Below are 25,750 nucleotides of genomic sequence, written 5' to 3'. Positions count from 1 at the left end.
TGTATTTTCTGAGGATTCCAATTCCTTCATTACAGTACTTGGAAGAGAGATTGAAGTACATGAATTTTGCCTCTCATGGTTGGAAAGGTGGAGTAAGAACTTCATGTATCTAGGGATTAAATGAATATTTTAATGTAAACACTACATTCAGTTTGAGAGATGAGGCGAGGAGAAACTGGCAACTACTTTGACAGATTAAGTGGCTGGATAAGTAAAGGCAAAGTTAATGCATTACTTGGCTATTATGTATTTAAAATGGCAGAGGGAGGAAAACTTTCAGGAGAAAGAATCTGTAAGCAGACAGTAACCTTTAAAAAAGAGAGATGATTCACCAAAGCAATTTAGTAAAAACATCTCATTTAGGAAAATAAGGTACCAAATATGAGGAACCAGCACCACTTCCAGAAAGGCATATGGATTCTTTACTCCCCAACTAGGCACTTACAGCCTCATTCCCCCAGATTTATATCCATCATAAGGTATCATTAAACAAAATCCAAAAAAAAGCCATTCATTTGATTTCATTTATATAAATTCTTGATGACTACAGCTAGTCCAAATAACTTACGTGAAATACTACTGGCAAACTTTAAATGTCCGAAATTCAGAAAATAAACTGCTTTTTCCTAAGCTAGCTGGCTGTGCTCTAGCCTTTTGTTCTACAGCTGTGATACACCTTCCATGACACCCCCTACCCACTTTACAGCCTCAGTGAGCAACTGTATTTCTGAGCTGTAACACTTATTCAAATGATTGAGAAATTTTTGTCAACTAGGAGTTACTAGAAGCTCATCCAGTTTGGAAATCACAAGGTTATTTAAAAATTCATTAACTAATGACATTTAAGATTCATTATATTTTGTAAATTTTTGCAAGGAAGTGTTTGGCAGTTTCCTTTTAGCAATAGAAATAACATTGTGAATAAATTATTTTCATAGATTTCACAATTATTCATACTTCCTTATCCCCTGTTTCATTAATTTGATCTCATATTTTAGCCGCTTTTAAACCAATCCTTCTTGGATGCAATTTGACCTTTTAAAACGGATTTGTGCCAAGTGTGTATCTTAACATTACAATCTAAAAAACCATGCTTCATTAGGTAATACTAGTATATTTTTGGTTAGACCTGAAAATTTTGAAATAGAAAATAAAAGCAAGGCTACAACTATCCATTTACTGGATCTTCTGATGTGTGAACTTCTGACTGCCTCATGCAATCCATATAAATATATGTGTGTGTGTATATATATATATATATGCCTACAACAAAATCTGAAAAGATGGATGCCCCAAGCACATGAGATGTTCCCTCAAATACTTAGCAAGATATTTTTTCAACCTCAACTTTCCTGTCCAGACAATTTTGAGAATTAACCTGAGCTCTCTTCAAGCTACCAGATACTACTTTTTGCCAGTGCCCTGGATCAGCCTTCTCATGGGCTGCAGCATGTGGCAAATGTTAAGTACATTCACAATTTTATATTATACACGATATTAAAATTCTACAGCTGTCTGGCTGTCTTTAAAATGTGGGCTTAGTTCCCAATGCCTCAGTTTTCTGACAGCATACATGCACGTTTTAATTCTGTAAAATAAAGAAACCTCTTTGCTGATGTCCATCTTTAAATCTCTAAAATTAGCTATCCTTGTTGAGCAGCATTGTTGCTAAATGCAAGGTACAATCTTCTGAACTTGATGGTGAAGTTCCTGGATGCTGCTATATGGCCTGCACTGTGCAAAGGTTCAGCTCACATAATTATTATTATTCATTGCTTGTAGTGCCTAGGAGACCTAATTGTGATAATCCCCTCTGAACTTTAAACTGCATGACCCTTTGATTTTTTTAATAGAAGGTTAAAAGAAGAAACAAATTCCTATAGAAGGAGAAGGGAAAACACATTCTTAAGAAATTGGGGCAAGAGACATGAGTATTTTTTTTAAAAAATCATTTTAGCAGCACACAAGCATGAGGTTGAAATGGGGTATGAAAGAATTAAGACTGTGAGCTAGCTGTGACATTAGAGATTGAAAGGAAGATGAGATTAGGGTTAAAAGAGATCAAACTACAAAGACTTACTGCCAAAACAATTTTACAAATTTATTTGAAAACACCTTAAACACTTCTACTAACAAAATAAAACTGCTGATAATACCTGAAGTTTGTTTGTTTGCTTGTTTGATTGTTCGACATGCACTGACACAGAAAAGATACATTTTGAAGTCCTAGCTTGTTTTTCCATTCAGCAGGAATGGTCATTTGAGAAAATATCACTTATTAGTTACCTAAATGACACAGCACTGCTCTCTGGAAACTTTTAACTCACCTCTATGCACATTACGAAAGACAACAGCAACTGCTCCTCAGGCATCTATTACCAGATCACCGTCAAAAGGCATCTACTCTTTTGGCAAAACATTCAGTTGCAATATGAAGGGTAAATACAGTTTCTAATATTTTTACCCCCAAGGTCCCAATTTCAGTTGATTTTATGTCCTGAAACATCGAGAGATTGCTAAACACCTTGATACTTATTGATCATGAAGTTAAGTACATGCCAAGACCATTAACTTTGATCCAAGCCATTCAAAATTGGTATGAAAACACAATTTCAACTATTAAATACACATTCTGTCCATCCTAACATGTCTCAGACTTATCAAAAGCTACTGTCACTACTGGGTAATGGTAAAATATTAACTAAAGCTGAGAAGTAAGAAAAAAGCCCCATGCCTGTTAACACAGGCTTGGTCCCACCTTGTCCACATCACTTGTGCATATATTCATTTATAGCACAGTGACTCTCGTGGATAAAGTCAGGCTCCCACTCATAAGGACATTAAAGATTGTTTCTGAATTATCACTGGTAATGAAAGAGAGAGTCAATGTGACTCTTGCAGCGGAGAGGAAATCTGTTACATTTTCACAGCTGCCATGTTCTGAACAAAATAAAAGTTTAGACAAATATATTTCTAGTCAAACACCCTCATCTTCATTTAAAAAGTAACTGGCTTGCAACAGCCGAAGCATGATAAATAAATAAATTGGTCTTTGGTCACTTCCCTACTTGGGAATTTTCAAGAGTTTCAAAAGTAATCACTCAAACAAATGAATGGTAAAACAAATGGTCATTTTTAGGAACTAACAGGGAGAAGAATGGAAGCTAGAAGTCCAATTCTTACTGCATTCAATCATAGTAAAGAGCACTATTTAGATACATATAGGTGGAAAAGGGGAAAAAAACCAAAACCCAACCAAAAAACTCCCACTTAAAAGTTTCTTTTCACTTTGGTTCAACAAGAGAAGAAATCCTACTGCCTTCCCCAAATCTCAGATTATGACTCCAAGAAAGATGTTCCTTAACACATTTCACTAACAGTATCTTCCTCCACTCCTACCCAACTACGTTTCAAAATAGAAACTGATTCTGTTTCAGTCTTAAAAAATGCATAAACCACATTTGCTTCAGCAATCCTTAATTTAAGTGATAAGCCTACCAATTTTGGTCTAAGAAAGAGAACATCACAAAATCAGTATTTTCTCATGTGTTTTTACTTGTTCTCTACACAATCGATAAAATAAACTTTTGTGAGTTTATTTTAAAAATAAACCATATTTTCTTACTCCTAGAGACAACATAAAATCTATTCAAATTTTTGTAAATAAATGGTCAATAATTCTAAAGCATTTGCGAATTTACACATCATATGAAAAATAGTTCAATCTATTAACTTTGTGAAGCCAAGTACCACAGTCATGCAGAGAGTTGTGAAGTACTTTCACATGAAGAAATCCTCCAATATCTCTACCTTCAACATTTTACTTCTCTCTTCCCACCACTTTTACACTTAAAAGTCACAGCAAACCTGCTGCTTAGTGAAGAGAGATGAGCAGACTTGCTGTGCAGCCCTTTTATTCCTAGGGCCAGCACACAAGGTGCATCTAAAAAGGAAGATGAGACACAGATATGAAGGTCTTGTGCATTATATTAATTTCCCAAAGCAAAAATTATGTGCAAAGTGCATTTTTTCTGAAGACTTACTGGTATTATTATCATAAAAAGAGAAGATGGGTCATCCAGAAACCCATCAATAACTCAAGTGCTGACTTGTTTGGTTCACTTCAGTTGTTGGTATCAGGTAGTTGGCAGACTCTTATGTGAAAGCTCTGTAGGAAGTCAGCTCTAAAGTAAACTGTGACATCTTTTCTCAGTCACTCTAGCTATGAATTTAATAAATTCTTTGATGTGGTTGCATTTGAATAGATATTCTATTCATGTTATTCTGAATTCAAGTTAAACTATAAAACAATGTTCATTGAGCTGTCAGTCAAATTTCTACTAACAAAAACATTTCTGGGTACTTCCTCCATTTCATTTTCATGTCTACCAAATCAAAACTTCTTCTGAGGTCCTTCTGTATATCAATAATATTCAGAAGTAATTTGAAATTAATTTCTGCTTCAACAAAGTAATGGCTGTTAGTTTCACAATGGAAAAGAATTGCAGACAAACAACGTGTTTTAAGAATATCAACATACACACATCAATTACAAATACAGTTACTAATATTGCTGATTGCTAATACATTTAAGGTATATGCATGCAAGGTGCCCAATTTTACTATTAACAAGCAGCTCTCCTATATACATATACCTTTTTAAAAAGAGAATTCAGTCTATTTAACAATTCACTAACAAAGCTATTCCTTAGCTCATCCCTGCCATAACCTGCTCCATTCAGAAACATATGGGAAAAGACATTAAATAACCAGTGAAAACCATGGACTTCTGGTATTAGTGCTACACATTGCATACCCCTATTCATTATTCCACCTCCCTTGTTTAATCTATCATTAAGACTCAGTGACCCTACACTAAATTTAAAGCAGATCCTTCCTTCCTCCCATGCCTAAATTCACATACTTTTCTAGTTGGGGATGCCCTCAAGTATTAGCCACTCTACAGGGTTTCTCTAATCTCAGCTCTGAACTATGTTGTGCTATAGAAGCAAGAAATTGCTGGTTTACATCTTTAACTATGGAATCTTCCACCCAAAAAAATCCCCTCCTTTACTTAATAAGATAGAGAAAAATCTTTCATGTAGAAGATATTTAACATGTTTAAAAATTATGTATTTTCCTTTATATGACATAGAATAAAAGTTATAAGGTATATTACTTTAAAGCACTGCTTCCCTGAACTTGTTTCCCAGAGTTCCATTGGCAGCAATTTCATAGCTTTCAAAAGTTTATTGTTACATGGTAGAAAAGCTAGAACTTTATTTGTATTCAAAGTCAGTATGAAACAGGTTTCTAAAAAACAAATTTTAAAAAAAAAAAGCAGAAGATGACCACAAATCAGATATTAGACTTGCTTTTGTTTTTTAATATAGGAACTAAAACCATACAAAAATATTAAGACCTCTACCTCCTTCATTTCTTTTTACTGACACAGTTTGCAGTTTAAAAGTAATGGCACTACAGGTGGAAACATATCATGAGTTTTCTGAATGAGGAACAAGAACCATTATTATTGCCATCTCTAGTATTTTTCAACTATACCCCTGCCTTCCTCTTCCACAACAAGGGGAACACTGGTCTGCACCAGGATTTTAAAAAGTTAAAGACACTAAGACTGTGAGCGAAGCAGAGATGAAATTTTCTTGAGTTAACAAAATGAGTCAGGCAAAGGTACAATCCAAATACAGATTTTTATGCCTCCCAAAAGAAGTCATAAAAATTTGTTTAGGTTTCATGAGTAATACTACTTTTAGTGTATTTAAAAATGTTTAAGCATATTTCCTCAAAAAATAGAATAAAGTTGAAAAAAGCAGCTGCAACCTGGCCAAAAAGCCCAATATGCATTCTCTCTGGCTCTTTCTTTAATTTAAGTCCTTCCCCAAGCAAGTCAGTACTTGAACAAGTATACATGAGTCATAACTACATGTAGAATACAAAAAGTTGATGGGAAAAGCAAATTAGTAAGGTTCAAGTTGTCAGGTTATCAGATAACAGAAAAATATTAGGAACAGTTAAAATAAACATGGTAAGCCAAGAGCAACACTAGAAAACCTGAAGTCTAAGTTCTACACAGGTGCAGACATGGGAAGATGAAGAGAAAGTGTTACTGGAGAACGAAAATAAACAGTAACTGTGAACTCTACAGATCAATTTGGAGACAAAAATTATCTGGAAGCCTCTCCAAGAAGAAGTTTTCTTTACAAACAGCAAGACTTTTATGAAGAAAAGAGGTCCTGCTAAGGCCCCAGTCCTGCAACCTCTAGTTCAGGCATTTTTCCTGAACTGGACTGGCTTCCAGACCTGGACTGCTTAAATTAAAAATATAAGTAGTCTACAATATTGAAATCACATTTTCCTTTCGAATTCCAAAATATTAAAAGAAAACTACATTATCTTGTTCCATTAAAGGAGTGCACAGCTGTCTCTCTCAAAGCAACGAGGTTATTCACTGTATCTTCAACAGTGGCCACCTTCATGAATAGTCTGGTTTGAGTGACCCAGAAACACACAAAGCTGTTTCATGATGGAGGAGTCAGTATTTCTTGAACATATAACTAACTGCAATTTCATTCGTGTTTGACCAAAACACTACAGGAGTTACCTCTTCTGTAGATTCCAGTCTATACAAAGCTCACCATCCATTTGCTGCAGAACAACAACAGAAAAACTTAATGATCACTTCAGAAAATGAGCTAATATAAAGCTATTCTGACCATTTTCACTATTCTATTGTGCAAACTTGTCATCTCACTGAAATGGAAAGTCTTGAATAAAGGTTAACTTAATTAATTAAACATACATATTATTTTTTCTGCACTTTTCAGTCTTAGCTTGACACGCAATTCTATAACTATTAAATAAGCAGTGAACACTATTCCATTTAATGAAAAAAAATTAAATTACAGATTAGTGAATCTTAGCTAATCATTTCTCCCAAAACACCTCCAATACTGCACAGAATTAACATAGTCTCCATTAGAATTCCTTTATCTAAAATAAAACTAGAAACTATGTATTACAAAACAAGATCCACAGATAACAAATATTAAGATCTGAAAAAATCTATTCAGCTCAAATTAACACATTTCTATAAATCAAAGCAAAATTCATCCTCACGTTCATTCCTGTTACAGAATTGTCACCTCAATAGCCAATAAAAAGAAAGAACTAATGAGGTATTTCAGTATCTCCCAAAGAAATATTTTCAGCTCTGTTTTTCTTTTAAGTGCTTGAAAGGAAAAGAGTAATGAATTGCTCCCACACAGTCTTTTTATTATTCTGTTATAGCAACAAGAGAGTTACACCAAGTCTTTATTTTTCACATACTCCAAGATATTTTTTTGTGTCACTGCAACAATGACAAAGGAAGCAGACCAGGAAGGACAGTTATTTATCAGCACCAGGGAAGTGCTGCTTGAACCAGCAAATGTCCTTGTTTCTACTAATGGGTAACAGGGTGAGAGGACAGATTTATTTGGTAACTAAGTGATATCTGAGAGTCCTGCACTAATATCCAGACAACAATCCAAGATACCTTGGAAGTAAGTTTCCACAAGAGACGAGGATCTAGACTTCTACCAAAAATCAGGTCATTCAGGTGTATCTCATTGAGTTTCCAGGACTACTTCTCCCTATTAGGATGAACATCCCCTAATGGAGATGAGCAGGTATCCTCTAACCCTGAAAGTATCCACATTCATCACGGGGGCCATGGATTTGAGATGGGGAAGACAAATCTGTTACAGTTCAGCAGTAACAAGCTGGAAACTTGAAGAAAGAACTGAGAGATTTCACCGGTCATTCAACTACACAGAGAGTATGCCCTGGACCTAAAATTGTTTTAAACAGGACAGTAAAATCATAATCACTTCTTTCATGATCTACACAATAATATTTGGAAGAAAATTAATTAGAGGCACATCCAACAGATCAATGTATACAACAGGCAGGCTAAAGAGACTTGAGGACTAGAATAGATTTATTAGCATCTTTTTTTGTTGTATCTGGAACTAAAAGATCAGCCGTGAATAACCACAGCCTGGACAGTTTTCAGGATATCCTCCCACATCTCTCTTCAGAAATGTTCCAAATCAATGGGACACAGAACCCTTGAACACTCACAGAGATGCATAAGATGGGACTGAGCCTTTTCTGACAGGCCAAATGCTTTCTGAGAGAAGTCAGGTGTCTGATCACTTATTAAAGAATCATCACAACCATGACACTGGAGTATGTGAGGCTTAAGCACACTCACTATCAACAGCAGCTGAAAAAAATTTCATAAAGAGCTTGTGATCCTGCCTGGGCCAGTGAGCTTTCACTTACCCACCAACCATCAGAAGAGGGTCAGAAAGCTATATATCTATCCAGTCACATGGAAGGCATGACTGATGACAATAAATCTGGCAAATTTATGCTGCAGCCTTGTGTTTTGAAGTAACACATGCATGAATAGCAGTCCTGACTCAATAAGAACCAAAAAAGTTGAATTACGATGTACACAGACAGGAATCTGGCACAGAATGATCTCCTCAAGCAGCAAAACCATCTCAGTAATATAAAAACCCTCCACATGAATGCAAAAACAAAGGCTTTTGGACACTGTTTTAAAGGTAAGTATCATCATCTTGTATTTATTTTGGATGTTTCAAATAGTTTCTGTAAAATCCTCTTCCCTTGAAATAAGAGGCCATTACTAAAGTCCAGTGGATTGGAAGACCCAGAAAAGGTCTGCCTGTAGATGTCTTATGAAAACGAATTCCTGAACAGCAGCAGGAAAACACATGGCAGGGATGGCAGAAAGCCAACAAAAAGCTAAGAGCTGCTGGTCATGATGTCACAATGAAAGCCATTTTAAATTGTAATTCCAGATCAGGAGAATTGTCTGTAATCTGTCACCAAAGCTATGGAGAAAATGGAGAGATGAGATTGGAAGGGAAGTAAGTCACTCCTTTCCAAAATTTTCAAAACATTTTGGAAAGCAGGGATTGAGAGAGACTGAGATACCAACTACTAAATATAAGTGCACCTATGGTGGCTTTGCCAGTGATGATAACCCAAGGACTCTATCAAGATTTGCAAGGAAGCTGTTGGAGCAGGAAGTCATTCAAAGACATCTGCAGTTAGTTCTGCCACACATATTTGACCTTGTTGGAGACTCTCAAAGCTTGGAATCAACCTATGCCTGAAAAAAAATCCTCAGTTACTCACTGAAATTCAAAAGTTCAGTTGTGTAAGTGATGAAAAAAGATCCTGTTTCTAGATTTTGGTACACAGGCAATGTCAGAAAAACAGGAAGCTCCTGTTCATATCACCACCTCTGTTGAGATTGATATTCCAGATCCAATCCTTGAAAATAGGTCACTAAAAGACTAGAATCTGGGATGGAGATTTTGAGGATATGCTAATGGCATATTATCTTAAAAATGTTTATGAATGCACATGGGACATTAATTAGCCTTGGGAAAGATGTAAAATTAACCTGTAAGAAAGCAGCAATACCATTCAAATGAACAAGATGAACAGTAGAAATTACAAGCTTACACTTTTGTTCTTCAGTATGTGTCTCTGATTCAGAAGATCTTAAGGCATTTTTACCATGCAGGGATAGAGAAGGATAGAAAAGCCCATTTCAGAATAAAAACTGTGTAGAAATACTTGCAAATTAAATGTCTCTTTTTACTTTCATCAGAGCTTTCCTTTTAAAAAAGAATCAATAAAGCCTCAGAAGAGTAAACCATGTGTGGTTTGTTCTTCCTGCATCAGCATCAGTGCCAATTAAATTCTGAACCCTAAATCTTTATTGTTTCCTATAAGCTGCTAACTAGAAGGAACACTGTGATTTTCTGAGATCCCAGGCTGAGACTTGCTGTAGCAGCAGTTAGAAAAAAATGATCTTGTTTTGACTTGTCTGCTGGGTAAACTTGACATTGAAGCTACATGGTGGAAAATAAATACATAATACCAAGATGTTAATTTTACAGCAACACTTAACTCTTGTGACCACAATTAACACTCAGAGAGGGGGAAAAAAAAGCCATTGACAGGTTTGCCTGGCTCCTGCTTCTGCACTGCTTCCCAGGCTCCTTCCCTGAGCAGTGGCTCAGCTCCTGCACAAGCCAGGCTGGCACTGACCCCAGGGGCTGCCTTCAAAGCAGCATGAGGGGAGGAAGAGAGGAGCAGGATGACAGGGAGGTAAATACAGCTGTAAAATGACATTGACTCCCAGCTAGGATACAAAACAGAAGTCTAAGAGCAAAGGGTTGCTGAGAACGGCTCATCCTCTCCTCCTCCCCTCTCCTACCCTCAAGCTCTGGGAACACATCTACAAGGAGGGTGGCAGGACACGAATTCCAGAGAACAACAACAGTTTTGTGGGAACTATATCCTATTTCTGAGGCAGAATTGGCCTTCAAATTACAATGCTACAAGGTCTTCATTTTTTATAAAATTACCAAAAAAGGTGCATTTTGCAAATACAGCGTTTGTTTTGCATGAACACTGCTCCAAATCCCTCACTCCACTCCCTGAGAGCACAGAACCACTGCTGCAACACTGTACTCCTCCAAAATACCATGAACCTCATATGGTAGAGTATTTTTACACCTTTTCTATAACAGTGACATTTATTGCTACACTGGAAAAAGAACTAAAAAGAAAACCCCAACAAGTCATAATTTTAACAGTGGAAGAACATGGACAGCATGGTTACAGAAAATAATAGTATAAGCATGTTTCTATTTATGATATGAACACTAAACTTTCTAGTAATTTCTAATGTATCAATGTATTACTTTCTCGCAATTCCTAATACTACACTTAAATTGCCAAGCAGTCAAAGAAGAGAGTGCAAAACTGACCTTTTTTCATCTTATTCCAACTGCATTACAGTAAGCTGGCAACGATTCACAAATGAAGAACAAAAGAATGCAAGGAATTGAGAAAGAGCTTTTAAAAAGTCTGAGAAGCTTTTTTTTTTTTTTTTTGTCTATGGAACCATCCAAAGTCAAAGGATGGAACCAAAGTTCTTTTGGTTGAAGAAGAAAGTCATCATGGAAAGAAACCCCTGAGGGGACAATAAAACCTTGAAGAACACGCCAGCTTTTTTTACTCATTAATATAACAAAGGTAACAATTTGCTACATGAAATCAATGAAGACTGTGGAAGGTCATCAAATCAAAATGGCAACCTCAAGAAATGCCAACTAACTACTGACCAAATCCAGCCAGGTTCAAGGGTATAAATGCCTATCAAACCTTAATAATTAAGTAATAAATCCCTTTAAATCAATATATTTGGAAGACTAATTCAAAATTATTAAAGAAGCAGATAACATTCAGAATTAAAATACAGAGCACATAATATGTAAACATCAAGCACAAAATATTATTAATTGTTATATACTTCTCATGTATTTGCACTACACTCATATTTCAAATGCAAATATTAATTTGGAGAGAAATACCTACTGTATATGCACACACTGAAACAGTTTGCTCAGCTATACTGCATCAATGGTTATTTGACAAGTTATAGCATCAAAAGCTGCTCATTTACATATTCATCTATTCTGGTTTTTCCTTGAGAATAAATTAATAAAACAACTATTTGACAGATCCATACTAACAGATTCTCCTCTGAACCACAAGGATACTCATAGCTAAGCAAATTCAGTGTATAAAATATACACCAACAAAATGACATCAAAAATGCAAAAATAATTCCTTTCTAAATCCTAGGAATGTGTAATATTTTTTAACGATAACAATTAACACCAGCAATAAAAATTTAGTTGATAGAAAGAATTTCCATTTGCTATTCATATAATAATCAGTGAAAATTCAGTCTCTGAAATACTAACATGCATTATACTGACACACGAGAACAGTTTTCAAGTATAATTCAACACACAAGCACTCTGCAAAAAAAAAAAAAGTGTAAAAACAACAATACTACAATACTTTAAAAGTTTCTGACTTATAGTATTTTTTTTTTGGTACTGTATTGTAAGGAGAAAATAGTATTTAGAAAGCTAGGCCAGATATTGCTATTTCATTTAAACAAGCAGCAATGAAGACATTCTTAAAATTGTTTTCATTAAAACCTGCAAAAGTCAATAAAACAGAAGATGAAAAGCAGAAATGAGAAATCAGTACAACATGTATGTGGACTACCAAAAAAATAAAAGAAGCAGAAGGAAAAATAAACCTTAAAAAGAAAATGAAAAAAACAGAACAAGACACTGTTTACTAAACAAGCAAAAGGACCTACAGAGTTAAAAATAGTTGGGTGACTGTCAGATTTTGTAAGTCATATCTGAATGATCCTAGATCTCACCTATAAACTGACATAAGGCAAAAGACACAAAATGAGAACTGAAATTGGATTTTCAGTTCTCATCTGATATCAATGTCTTGAGACAACAGATGCTTATTTCGGACTATGCTAAAATTATCCCCTACTTCAAACAGTTTGCACTTAGGCTGCAGAATAAACATTTAATTTCCAAGTTTTATTGTTCCTCACTTCAAACTGATCTTAAGAAAAAAGAATTAACAAAACACAATGCTAATGTAGTTCTCTAAGGGAAAAACTGGGGTTTTTGGTATTTAAAAGGCTTGTCTTACTGCTCATGGTGATTCTTTGAATGGCTGCTCTGCAGTGAGTTGAAAACACCCAGCACATGCACTTTTCACTAAATCTTTCATTTATTTGTTCCTTTTCAAGAAGAATTCTACCTCCTCTGTTTACAAAATTCTTTTTTAAATGACACTGTTTCTGCTACAATGGAGGTTTCCCAATGCTGCAAGATTTGAAAATACTGATTTGCACCATGGGACTGATACAGATCCAGCTCTTGTAAAATGGAATTGCATTGGTGTTTTACTTCAAACAAACACTCCTGATCTTAAGCCTCCAGCCTGTCCAACTTACTGCACACTTCAGCTTGGAGGACGAAACAGTCTGAGCAGGCAAACCAATTACCATTAAGACCAAAGTAAAAGAGAAGATGCACAATTTTGAAATTTCAATTAATAAGAAACACTCAATCCACAGGACCAGCTAGAAACGGTCACTGTTAAAATGCCAGAAAAGATAAATAGCAGAGATCTTTCCCATCAACTGGTTTTCTCTACAGACCTCTTACTGCACTGTCCTCTGTGCTAATGCAGCCACAGCTGTGAACTACAACTTGGTCTGTGGGAAGATTTTAGGAGGAAAAGTAAGGGCATCTCCATAGCAATTCAAATTTCATCTCAGTCTATTACTCTTAGTTCATCAAAAAAGAAACTTTCAGCTCACCTCAAACCTCACAGAATGATCTAGAGAATTTACATATTTTCCACTGGCCTTGTAAGAGCCATCCTTGAAAAATGAACGTGGACCTGCCTGACTTGGCAGTTTACCTTCTGTATCAGGGTGAGAAGTTTCACTTATTGCTTTGTACTACATTAAAAGTGTACTCTTCCACTCTTCTGTTGCTGCTTTTGTGAATGTCAGAGCTTCTCCATTTTGTTTGCCTTAGTCCTGGCCTAGGCTGCCCTGTGGTCAGAGCTCTCAGCTGCAGTCTGGTCTTTTCTCTGCCAGCCCAAGGTCAATGTAAAGAATAAAAAAGAGCCAAGACCTTTTAAGCAGAGTGGGTAAAAGAGACTGTTAGTTATAGGTGAAATCGTCAACACACAAAACCCTCCCCAGATTAATCCAAGCACTTCTTACACTCCCCACTTTTGAATTATTCAGGAATAAGTCCTTCTTGCCTTAAAAGAGGAACTTTTTGAGTAAGTACAAACAGAAGTTTATGTAAGACACAGAGGGAAGATGTTGAACTGAAATTCAGCTTACAGAAAAATTACTAACAGGACACAAACAGCTCACAATATTTCTTAAGTAAGAGTTAAAGTTGCTGAGATCAGTAAAAGGTAGCTTGTCACCAGAAATGAGTGAAATAAGACCAGTACAAAACCTTTCTGTTTCTCTTGAAAGAAACTGCAGAGATATTTGGGGTGTTATATTTTGCCCTGATGCTGTGAACAAAATAACTGAAATTAAGTCAGTCCTTGAGTTGTTGGGGTTGGAGTAAGGTATGTACAGCTCTGCCATGTGATAGCAGACAGGCTTACTGCTATTTCATTAGTACATATTTGTAGGAAGGAGATCTCTCTTCCTTACATAGAAATTGCAGAAAAATAGTAAAAAAACCCCTTGTTCTTTGCAATCCTCTTTCACATTTTTTAAAGACTTTTTCTTTTTAATCAGACACAGTAAGAAGTGATTCACGAGCACACTCCTGACTATTCATAAAGTTCTAGCTCCCTAAATGTGATAAGAACAAAAAACATAATAAAGCAACAACAAAAAGTCTTCGGTCATAGTGCAACCCCCTTTCCTGGCAGCACCCACCCCAAAGCTCTTCTCCTAATCTTTTTACAGAGTCACATAACCAGGCCCTGCTCTGGATGGCATTTTCTTGATATTGCTGGTTGTCCTACTTTCTTACTTTCCTCCCTTTTCTTTATTTTAAAAATCTTTTTACCAGTCAAACAATACTTTATATCATAGTAGCAACAGGAAGCTCAATGTCATTTTGTTCCACCAAAGTCAACAGTTTCATCCACATAACAATGGAAAAACTGGACATATGTGCTAGGTCTTGTGGAGCTCTTTGTCAGGTTGGTTGCTCTCCTAAGGTGGACATAAAAATGTTGCCTACTTAAACCTGAACTCAAGAGAAACAGAAAAATGATCAACAGATTTTTTCCTTTTTTTATAAGCTCTGTCAATCTTGCAAAACAGAAGAGTGCACTGAACACAGAGCTCCTCTCCTTCTTCCTGTGTACAGGAGCAAGTTCTACAGAACTGGGAATTAATCTTTTGTCAGAAGGTGGATGATCTGACCAAAAAGAGGCAGATTTCATACAGGAATACACTTATGGTGTGTTCATGTCCTTCTGTGAACATTGACCTCAGAGGGCCTTTAGAGTGTTCAAGATCAACGCTTTGCTGATCTGACATGCAGGTAACCACAAACTTCACTCAAGTTGAAAGATCTTGTGGCAGCTGCTCCTTTTCTGGAAGATTTGGTTTTCCTTTCCTTTCTTTTTAAGCCTAGTTTGCCCCTATGGCTTTGTCTAGCTGTGTTTTAATTAGCTTGCCTCCACCATACCCAGAGGAGGTCGAACTTGAGAAACATCTGTACCCTATTCTTATTTATTTCTGTGTTCCCACAACAGTGCATGCAGCCTCAAATAACTTCCTGTGCCATGCCTACTGTGATGCTCCTCTATCTGGAAACTGGGTGGTTTGATTTGTCTATACATTAAATTGGGTATTTACACTACAAGTTTGTATCCGCTGTCCACCATCATCCCTGTCTAACTTCCAGCATCACTGCTTTCAAAACAAGGTAAGTTCCATTTGGTCTGCTAATCTAGGCAGGGAAAAATAAAAGTAGATTTGAGGCTTGGTACAAACCCAAAAATTGTGATCAAACTATATAGTTAGTAAATTGTTTGTCTAAATCTTTCATGTGTGATGAAAGATTATTATCATAATTCATTAGCAAATTACAGACTTTGTAATGCAGGCAGTCACAAATTTGGCTTTGTATCAATCAGTTGAGACCAGCTGGGTAGAAATTAACACAACTCTGGGATACAAAAAATGAAGTGCTCTTTCATTTTTAATTCACTGGAAACTTTGAAGGAAAGAAATGGAAGCCCTTTCAAAAATGTCAATTTTCCCTGCTTTTTGTAAATCATTCCATTTCACTGTAGAGATACAGAGATACAAATAAACATACATGGGATGTATGTAACTGAATACCACAGAAACTGCTCAATCAAAATAAATTTAATATAAAGGATATGTAAAGAAAAGCAGTGCAGTTTAAAAAAATCCCCTTCTTTCATTATTTCTGAGACAGTCATACACATCAGTGATCAGCAGAATTATTAAACAAACACAAAAGCTAATAGCCAAGCTACTCATATGATACAATATTGTCAAAATTCCTGCTCTGAGCTTTCTCAGTCTAACAAATGACCTTGTACAAAAATGCTTGTTTTGATTATGGCTCCTTTTGCCTAAGCCACAGGCTGTGTATAGTGACAGCTGCATTTGGGAGCAACTTAAAACAAATTTATCTTAGTGGCACCTAATCCAGAGACTGGTACAAGCAGCATGGAAAGTCAGTGTCAAAATTAAACAATGAAGGCTTTTCTAGGAACAGATGCTTTTTCCCTGCAGCTGTAAAAACCTTAAAACAATCCTATGCCCCACTGTCTGGTCACGCAACTACCACAAAGCAAGGCATAAATTTTGCCACTTATTGCAAATATTTGCCGAGAGCTGCTATAACCCTTTTTAAAAACAGTAACAGGGATTTCTTGCGGGTGATTATGAGGCCATTTTATCCTTTAAGTGAGTGCAAGGCTCTCCAATTTATGCCCACAATTCCTGGTACAAAAACAAAAGGATAACTTTTCAAGTTCACGTTTTACATAGATATAGGAACATAACTGAAAAACCCTAAGGAACAGGTTTACTACAGAGATGGTGCCTGCAACACCAAGATGTTATGGATGGGACAAACATTATTAATTCACAGTTGGAACAGCAACTGAGTGTTTTCTCTGCATAGTAATTACAAAGCAACATAGTGCAGCACTATCATTGCACTGATGCTTCAAGATTCTGTTGACCATTTTGGTGTTGTAACTCCACAGCCACTTTAAAAATCCTTATCGCCACAATTATCCAAAAAATTACTTCTTTCTATTTAGTGATTGCAGTGATAAACTTCAAGCTGAAATAGTAACTCTTAGGAAACAACTTCTGTAACTTAATGAATATAAGTAAATCCGCAGTTCCCAATTAAGTGAGCAATTTACAATGTCAAGAATGTAGTTATGCTCCATATGTGAACTGATGGGGATTTTAGATTAGTTTCTGTTGTGTATTTAAAAGTGATAGCACCAACATGATTTACATAAGTAAAATATTTTCAAATATTTTCTCACCAAGCAAGCACTCTAAATTGTGAAGTGTTTCCTTTCTTACCCAAGTTAAAAAAAAAAAAAAACCACCAACTTTTCCAGAACAACAGTTCATTAGCACCTCACTATTTATAAGTATAATTGGGTTGTTTGATGAGAAAACATGAGAGAACACTGTGCCTACTATAATTTGCACAAATACAAATTTCATTGTTTGAAAACAAATCAGCAATTCAATGAATGTGGTTTTTTTAATATAAGTGTATATCATGCAATAATAGAAGTGATCATATTATACTTAACACAGGATAGAAAGGTTAAACCATGTTCTAAACCACTTTAATTTACAAGCTGTAAATTAATTTTTTTTAATTGCAAAAAAATGCTAACTTGAATTTTTCATTTGTTATTCAAGTAAATATAATTCACACAGATAACAGCACTGTGCTATTTAGCTACAGAGTGCTGCTTCCCCACTCTAAACAGCACAGGAGCTGGGGACATAGCTGTTTAATATGTTCATAAAGCTGCTTAGGTTTTCTTGTCATTTCATGCTAACACCTTTTTAATAGCTAGCATTAGGATAGAAGCCTTGCATAAAAATCCTCCACCCCGAAAGTAAAACACAGCAAATATTCAAAATCAGAATAGCAAGCGATGGTTTTCATTGCAGTTTTTTAAAAATTCAGGGTTTTAAATTAGGTCTTGATCCCCAAAATCCTTAGCATCCTTAAATTACATGAGCAAAGCCATTCAATTCAACATGATTACTTCTAAAATAAGGACAACTCACATGACTGAGCATTTACAGAGCCAAACCCATAACAAAAATTATAACAATGACTCCTCATTATTTTCAAATTCAAATAAATTGATCCTTATCCTTTGAGAGTCTCTCTCCAAGCCAACTTACACTTACGGATGGAGGGGAACAGAGACAGAGAAGGAGAGAAAGGAAGAAGAGATATAAACACACACACACTAAACTGAGTGCTGACAAACCGAACGTTAACAGATGTGTGACTTTTAATTAGTTATAATAATCTGTGCTATTGGAACCTGCCTCACCTTCCCCTGCAAATCAAACAGCTTCCTCTGGAGTTTGAAACTCTCTGGGTGCTTCTAAATTTATGCAAGGAAAAAAACCTTGCTTTCAGCAAATTTTAGATAAACTACAGTGATAACTTTATGAAAGGAAAATATTAAATTATAATTATCCTAAACAGACACAGTCTTGTGAAACTAACCCTACATTCATATGAAAATACAAAGCATTGACTATAATGAATTTGATTCATCCTTGGACACAAAGCTTTACCACAGTAAACTCAGTCAACTGTTGCTCTTGCTTTTATATTCATAGTACTTAAATAGCGCACTTTAAAACAAAAAAAACTCCAATTGGCTTTTCATACATCCACCCTCCCCAAAAATAACGCACTTGAAAAACCCAAATGATATGAAAAGGCTTCAAGGCCTCTTTTCTCCTTTTCACAGCGCTTTTTTTTTTATTTCTGTTTGCAGTAATCTGCCTTTCACTTTCTCATTGCTACAGAACAAACGAGGAGGCTCAGCACTTTGAAAAGGGGGCTCAATGTGTAATGGGTCCACTAGAATTAATTTAGTTGCACCAAATCCATTGAGCAGTGAGGTTTTTTTCTCTTCTCAAATCATTTTGAGTCGGATGCAGCCCCCAGCCTTTGTAATTCTAGTAAAGCACTTAAAGTGCACAGTAGGTGTTCATCAGGACCATCTGGTCAAAAGCAAAACAAGCTGCTGATTTTGCCTTTGAATAGAATGAAGCAAGTGTGAATTAGTCTCTTCAATTAGCACTATTACAACCTGTCAAGTGCATATTGTAAAACAGGATTATTACAGTATTGGTCACCAGTGCAATTATTTACTCTCTGCCTTTTCTTGCATATAAAAATCTCCATGTTTACTAGTTTTTAATAACTGAAGATCGTTTCTTTAATGATATGCACGTCCAAACCCACCAAAATCAAGTTACAGGTTATGAAACATATTCTGCCAGGAATATATTAAGTTTCATAATTAAGTGAGAAGTAGTGCCCTTTCTTTATCTCTTATTGCTGTTTCTGTTGCAGAAAAAGAAAAGTAGTTATATACCTTTTTCAATGGGATATCTTTGAAACAGATCTCTTCAGTCAGGTATTAAGATATTTTAAGTGCCTAATAAAGTCATTGCTGTTGAACAGGTACCTAAAAGGTATTTTCTCTTTATTTCCCAAGGAACTTCCTTTTCATATAATTCCCCACACATCACCACTTACAAAAAGTTTACCAAGGATTTCTTTCAGTGAATACATTTTACTTTAGGAATGTGTGGTTTTCTATAATACAAAGGCAAAAAACTAAATCAAGAAGTTGATTTAGCTTTTTAAAAATAGATTCTTCCCTCCTTGCTGAAAAAGTAAAAGCCTGGCTTGCTGGCACATCCTCATTCACCACTGTAGAACACTGAAGCTATCACAGTGATGTTTAAATTATGTATACTGCTGTTACGCCTTGCTATAAATTGAATAGAATTTTAACATGACAGATTTCTTTAAAAAGGAAACAAAATGTTCAAATTTCATAAAAACATGTGGCTCTTGAGTACAATGAGTATAGCAATGTATTTTAATAGCTTCACTGATACTAAGACTATTTGAACAATAGAACGTTTGTGCACCTCCTATTAAATACCAAAAAGTGCTAGTTACTGATTTTTATTACAATAATAGTTTTCAACAATTTTAAAACAAGTACAAAATGTCAAAATATAAAACAACTGTTTCTGAAACTATTAATATATGTCCCATATTCTGGCAAATGTATTTTATTGTAATTATTTAGCTACAGAAAAAAAAAATATTATTTATATATGTGTTTCATGTCTCCATATCAGTGTCTGATGTTTACTCTGAATGATCTCACTCACCAACAACTGGCTTGAAAATATTTTGTTCAGACACCAAAAAACAGATCTGAAAAAGGTACAAGACCTTCAGCCAGATTATTTTTCTGTCTGCTGCAGGTAATTCATCTGCTTGCCTATATTATAGATTACATTTATTTAGGCCTTTTAAATGAGGCTTCTGCCTGCCTGTTCGTAATGGTGATTTTGCATTTTGTTTAACATTCATCCACTTATGAAAAAAGTTTAAAGAAATCCATCACAAAGGACTTGATTAGGGTCTGTCAACACAGAATTTACAGTTTATCTCAGCCCAGGCAGTTGTGTGCACAAATAGTTCCTCCTCCTGCCTGGAGGGCTATTGGATACATTGCTTTCCATATTCCACCTTAGCCAGTGAGTCTGTAGGGAACAGAGAACAAATATATTACCTAGCACAGGTGACAGGGATGCTGAGCAGGCAGCCTCTGCTTAAGTGATTGGCTAAAGTAACGGAATAAAGAGCAGAGGCAGCTATGCAGAGGCAGCCAGTATTTAAAGACCTATCTTCTCTGCATTGTTTACACAGATTTTATGTTTTACCAAGAATTCTAGTGCCCAGTACATGCTCTACATAGTATTCTCAACAGGAATTTCCAGCAGTTACAAAATAAGATCACCAAACTGTGAGAGGGACTGAGGGTTCTGCATGTTTAACTCATCCATCCTTTAGCAGCCACAGCTTGTGTACACTGGATATTTTTGTAATCCTCCACACAGGAATCACAAAAAGGCTTCAAAGTCTGTATCAAAAGACTAAAATAGACAAATGCAAAGTCTTTGTTTTTAATGGAGCAATCCCATTTGTTAAAAATGTTTGATTTTTTTTTTAATGTCACTGACTAAAACAAAAAGTGTAGAGCACATTATTGTGACAAGAACTCAAGTCCATTAAGTTTTTCACAAATTAGTTTGTCTGCTGCAGGATCAGAACACAAACTTGCTTTTAACACACATTTAAATATTCCCCCCTCTGAAAAAGGCTTTCCTTCATTTCTGTCAAATAATGTAACAACTTGCAAAAATGAAAAGTAGTAGAAATGTTCATTTCTAAATCAGAACAAGGTGGTAAGAATAGATAGAAATTATCTTGAATGTGGCAATGCCTTGTAATAATTTAGCACAGAGCTCCTCAAACCTAAAGTTAAAAAAAATATCTCCAACTGCATACAGCCTCTATAAATTACCTTAGCAGAATAAGGTCAGGTCTTCAGACAGAAATCTCCTTTTAGTCTTGTATTAGGAGTTCAATTTGTCAAATTGTCATTATTTAACCATCTAATACACTGGAAATGTATTCATTTACGGTCTCCAAACTGGCACGAAACCTACCAATTTCCAATTTAAAATGCAGATCATGGAAAAAAGTAACCATGATATTTCCCAGAACAGTATCTGCCCAGAATTAATTTAATACTGCAATTTTACAAGAACAAACAGATGTCAGAAACCTGTGACACAGATTAATTTGCAATTTAGACCATCGTGTTATTATTAACTTTCCAAGTTAACTACTCCCCTGCCCAACTCAAAAAAAAAAAATTTAAATCGAATATACAGAATTTTTGACAAGTTCTATTTAATTTTTTATTTCATTTCCAAAGAGTCTGTATAAGTTCACGATCCCAAAACAATATAACTGAATGTAACTTACATTTTCTAAGATGAGAAATCAGATCTTAATATGTAAAGAGTTTGATATTTTGATAAAGAAAGTTAAAAAAAAAAAAAACAAAAACAAAAAGGCATTTTCAAGTACCATCCAAAGTCCAACTATTAAAATAATATGCAAGAAAATGTGGAAGCAGACACGAGCACTACGGCATCCGGCTTCTCTCAGATAATTTTTTGTCACATGGTTTCCCCATAAACACCACGATTTCTTCGAAAAAACAATTCATCCAAATATCATTTACTATTAAGCACGTATTCTAAACAATAAAAACCCAGAGAACTGCTGCAGCAGTAGTTTAGGAAAGCACAGTTGTGAGCTCACTTGATTTTGCATTTAATCCATTGCAAAATGATTCTGCCTTCTGAAAGGGTGGTGGGGTTGAGTTTTTGGTGTGAGTTTGGGGGGTTTTTGAGACCCTTGGAAAAAATATCTATTCCTTAAAATTCGCAGTACTAATAACAACAACACACTGAACCAGTAGCCCTTGAGAGACAGTTGCACCCAACTGTGGCAAGAAGTAGAACATTTCTAGAATCTTAAATATTTCTTTTAATAATTGATGTAGTCATTTTGAATCTTTCTGCATAGGATATGGCGTGTGAGTAGATTGCATTAACACTGCTTAAACATTTCAACTTGTCAGTATGGCCAAGTCGATTTCTGAAATATTTGCAGTATTTTCCCATCGAAACAGTAATAAAGGTAGAATAAATATATGCCACTGCTTTATAATCACTGAACATTAATGAATATTTTATGTCTTTTTAAATCTCCCTGTTTAATTTAAAAGGGTGAAATTAAGTCTCCTTCCTGCAATATGCCAATTATCTGTAAATCAAACAATAACTTGGCCATTATAGTCCTTTTTGTTAATATACCAGAAGCTAATTTGAAAACACTGAGCAGCATTTTTAGGTAATAATTGAATAGTCCTTCCTGCCCTCTTGTGGTTGGCAACTGCATCACTGAGCTTCTCCACCGTTACAAAAATACACCAGGAGGAAAGTAAACTATTAATTTGTTAAAGTGCGAACAAGAGAGTGAAGAGAAAAAAAAAAAATCTAACAGTCCCTGGAGAGGATAGAGACAAAGGAGATGAGGAAAGATAACCACCGATTCCTCCAAACCACAAGGACTGCCTAGGTTTGTTACAATGATCACTCTATGCTAAAAGAAAAAAAAATTAAATTAAGAAGCCATTAGGGAGTTAACATTCAAAACAGTGCTTGTTTTCTATAATTAGACAAATGTTCGCCAACCCTTTTACCTCAGCCAAATCCCCAGGGATTTCCAGGAGACTTTGCACAGACAGACACGTTCACCTGTTCAGCATCAGCTGCACAACAAGGGCCGCAGAGCTCTTTTCATTTTAGCCCCTGAATTGGTCTTCGCAGTTTTATACACTCGATTGGGTGTGATACTTAGATAGAGGAAAGGCAAAGAAAGGTTTTCTGCTCATGCTGGTTACGGGGTGGTAGGGTTTTTATTTCAGTTGTTTAAGGGGAAAATCGTAATTAACTTTTAAATTACATTGACTTCATATGGTAACGTGTTGGCTGTAACCTGCTATTACCAACAAACAAGAAAACTTCAGTGCATGGAAAGGCAGCCTAGATCACCCTGTCACAGCTTTCTGCTTCCTTCAAGCCAGGTAAGACCCAACAGCAAGGAAGTAAATGACATAGCACTGATAAAAACCAAACAGACATATATTATGTACGTGTTTTCTTTTAGATTTTCACCATTTTAAAATTAAAACCACATATTTGGATGACTTCTTTCCATAAACATTCAAATTCTTTATAATTGTAGACAGTCAAAGCTCAGCCCCTCAAAAGTCAAACTGGTTCAAGTATGTTTGTTTATTTGTATCACCACAAAAAGCAACACAGAACTTACTATAGTAGATCTAAAAATAAGAAGTAGAAAACAGGCTTTCACACAGGGAAAAAAATCAGAATTTAGCTCCTAAGAATAACAGGATTCACAATCAAAACAGTTAGTGATCATTTTTCATGGCTGTATGAGATACTACTCCCATAGCTAATATTACAGAACTTGAATTAATTCTGTCTACTATGTCAGCATGTGACACGGGAAACTTCAATAAAATCTGTTCAACCCTAAAAGACTGAGAGAAGTGTCAGACCAATAATAGCAAACATACATTTAATTTGAAAAGCAAACATTTAATCTTAATATTTTGTAATGTGAATTCTGAAGATTCACATTTCTAGGTTGTTTGTCAAGTTTCCAGAAAGCAGTTATATGGAAAATAACATCCACAACACCTGGCATTAGATATACCATGGAGCACTAGACAACAACCTTTGGGCTTGGAAAGGAGTTTTAAAAATATGCAAGGGACTGCTTGTTCTGAATTCAGAGAGTCCAGAGTCACATCAGAGATATTTGTTCCTTCAGGACTTAATTCTGCCGAAGTTCTCTCCAATATCACCCCTTGCTGGCCATTCCACAGAACGGCAGCAACATCCATTATACACAAAACCATTTGGCTACCAGGCCGGTAAGAATTACAGCACTCCAAGAGCAACCAGCCATGGTTGAGGTGCCTACAAAATGGAGATGGAGCCAGTTAAAAGAAGGAAAGACAGAGGGAGTTTCAAGGGGCTTCAAGTAAAATGCAATTTGAATAACTCAATAAATGCTGTTTGTGTATTTTGCTACTGCAATACAAAAAGAAACATCCTTTCTGTATAATTTCATAGAACACCTTTTTCTGACTGAACTCTTTAATCAAATTACAGCAAATCTTGATGACCCAGGTGATTAAAAAAAAAGACTAATAAAATACAGGAATATCCATCAAGACTATGCAAACCCCCTTTAACAGAGCTGGCATTAGCTATAATGAGCTACATTTATTCTTCAGCTGTGAAACAGCACTCACCTCCTGAATGGTACTGCTTCCTGAGAAGTTGAGGTTGTACTCCCGCTGGACTTCTCGATGGGTGACAATCAGCATGAAGTTTTGATTTAATGACTCCTGCAGGGCCCTGAAATGGTTGAAAGAAAAACAGGAAAATCAGGGATAAGCATGTTATAGCTTGTTTTACAGTTAGATGCAAAAACCCCAGGGTACCCTAAACTCTACATGGACAAGTCCAGGCACAACATTATCATCTCTCTTTTCACTCCTAAATGCAAGGAAGCATGCTGAGAATGACCAAAGGCCATTCCTGAACTCCTTCCTTAATAAGGTGACTGCAGCCTTTAAAGCTCTTCTAATGTTAAGTATTTTCAAAATGGAGAGAGTCCCATTATCTTCACAAACATCGGGTGTATTTAGCACTCCTAATGCCATTAATAACAGGCTTGTCAGCATATTGATGACCAGACCAAATATCAAGCTATGATGCACATTAAGAACTGATGGCAAGTAGAACAAGGCAGAGCATGCTCTTGCTTCTCTAGGGTTACCTGAGGCAGAAACCAAATGGAAATTCTCCTGCTTAGTTTCATTCAAAGCACATAAACCCAGCTAATTAGAACTGGAAAAGTAACCACAGCAAAATTTCTCATGTGGGTATTGAGCATTTAGAAAAGTCAGTCCTGCTCACATCATTTTAAATGTACATTACAGAGGTTTTAATCATCAGAAATAAAAAAATAAAAAAAAATCTTAAGATACAGTTTAAACAGGCCAACTATATCTTCATGTTGTTACAAACTTGGGGGTTTTTTTCTGATTTTTCAGGTAGCAAAACATCTGGACATTAAAAAGGCATCCTGTTTGCTTAATTAGGTACAAAATCATGCAGCTGTCTACTTTTCAAAGTAGAAGGCAGGACTTCTGTTATAGACATGGCAATTATGGCTGTGTGCAATCTTATACATGCTACAAAACTGCAGCACCGTTCTACCATAGCTTGGGTTTCTAAACAATATTTACACAGACTTGACTTGTTCAGTGGCATATGAAATTTAATTGGGCCCATTCAATTCTTTTCTTTCTTATCACATACACTTAGAAGAATGACAGACTGTGGTTTTTTCCTTCACCTCTTCACTATTCCATGACACTTTCAACATGCCATTCCTCTTAGCAGTACAGGACAAATTCTAAATGCAGATCAGCA

The 25,750-nt window shown here is 35.7% G+C and overlaps 1 protein-coding gene across 1 annotated transcript in view; it reads right to left on the bottom strand.

Moving 5' to 3' along the window:
- Nucleotides 1-25,750, bottom strand: part of FAF1 (Fas associated factor 1) — a 152,571-nt gene that overhangs the window by 79,074 nt on the left and 47,747 nt on the right. The window contains exon 7 of the mRNA XM_010408851.3: nt 24,562-24,667. Coding sequence (XP_010407153.2) covers nt 24,562-24,667 — 106 coding nt within the window. The remainder of the gene's footprint in view (nt 1-24,561; nt 24,668-25,750) is intronic.

This window comes from Corvus cornix, chromosome 8 (assembly GCF_000738735.6).
Source record: "Corvus cornix cornix isolate S_Up_H32 chromosome 8, ASM73873v5, whole genome shotgun sequence".
Taxonomy (NCBI): Eukaryota; Metazoa; Chordata; class Aves; order Passeriformes; family Corvidae; genus Corvus; species Corvus cornix.
This window is presented reverse-complemented; position numbering and strand designations above follow the sequence as displayed.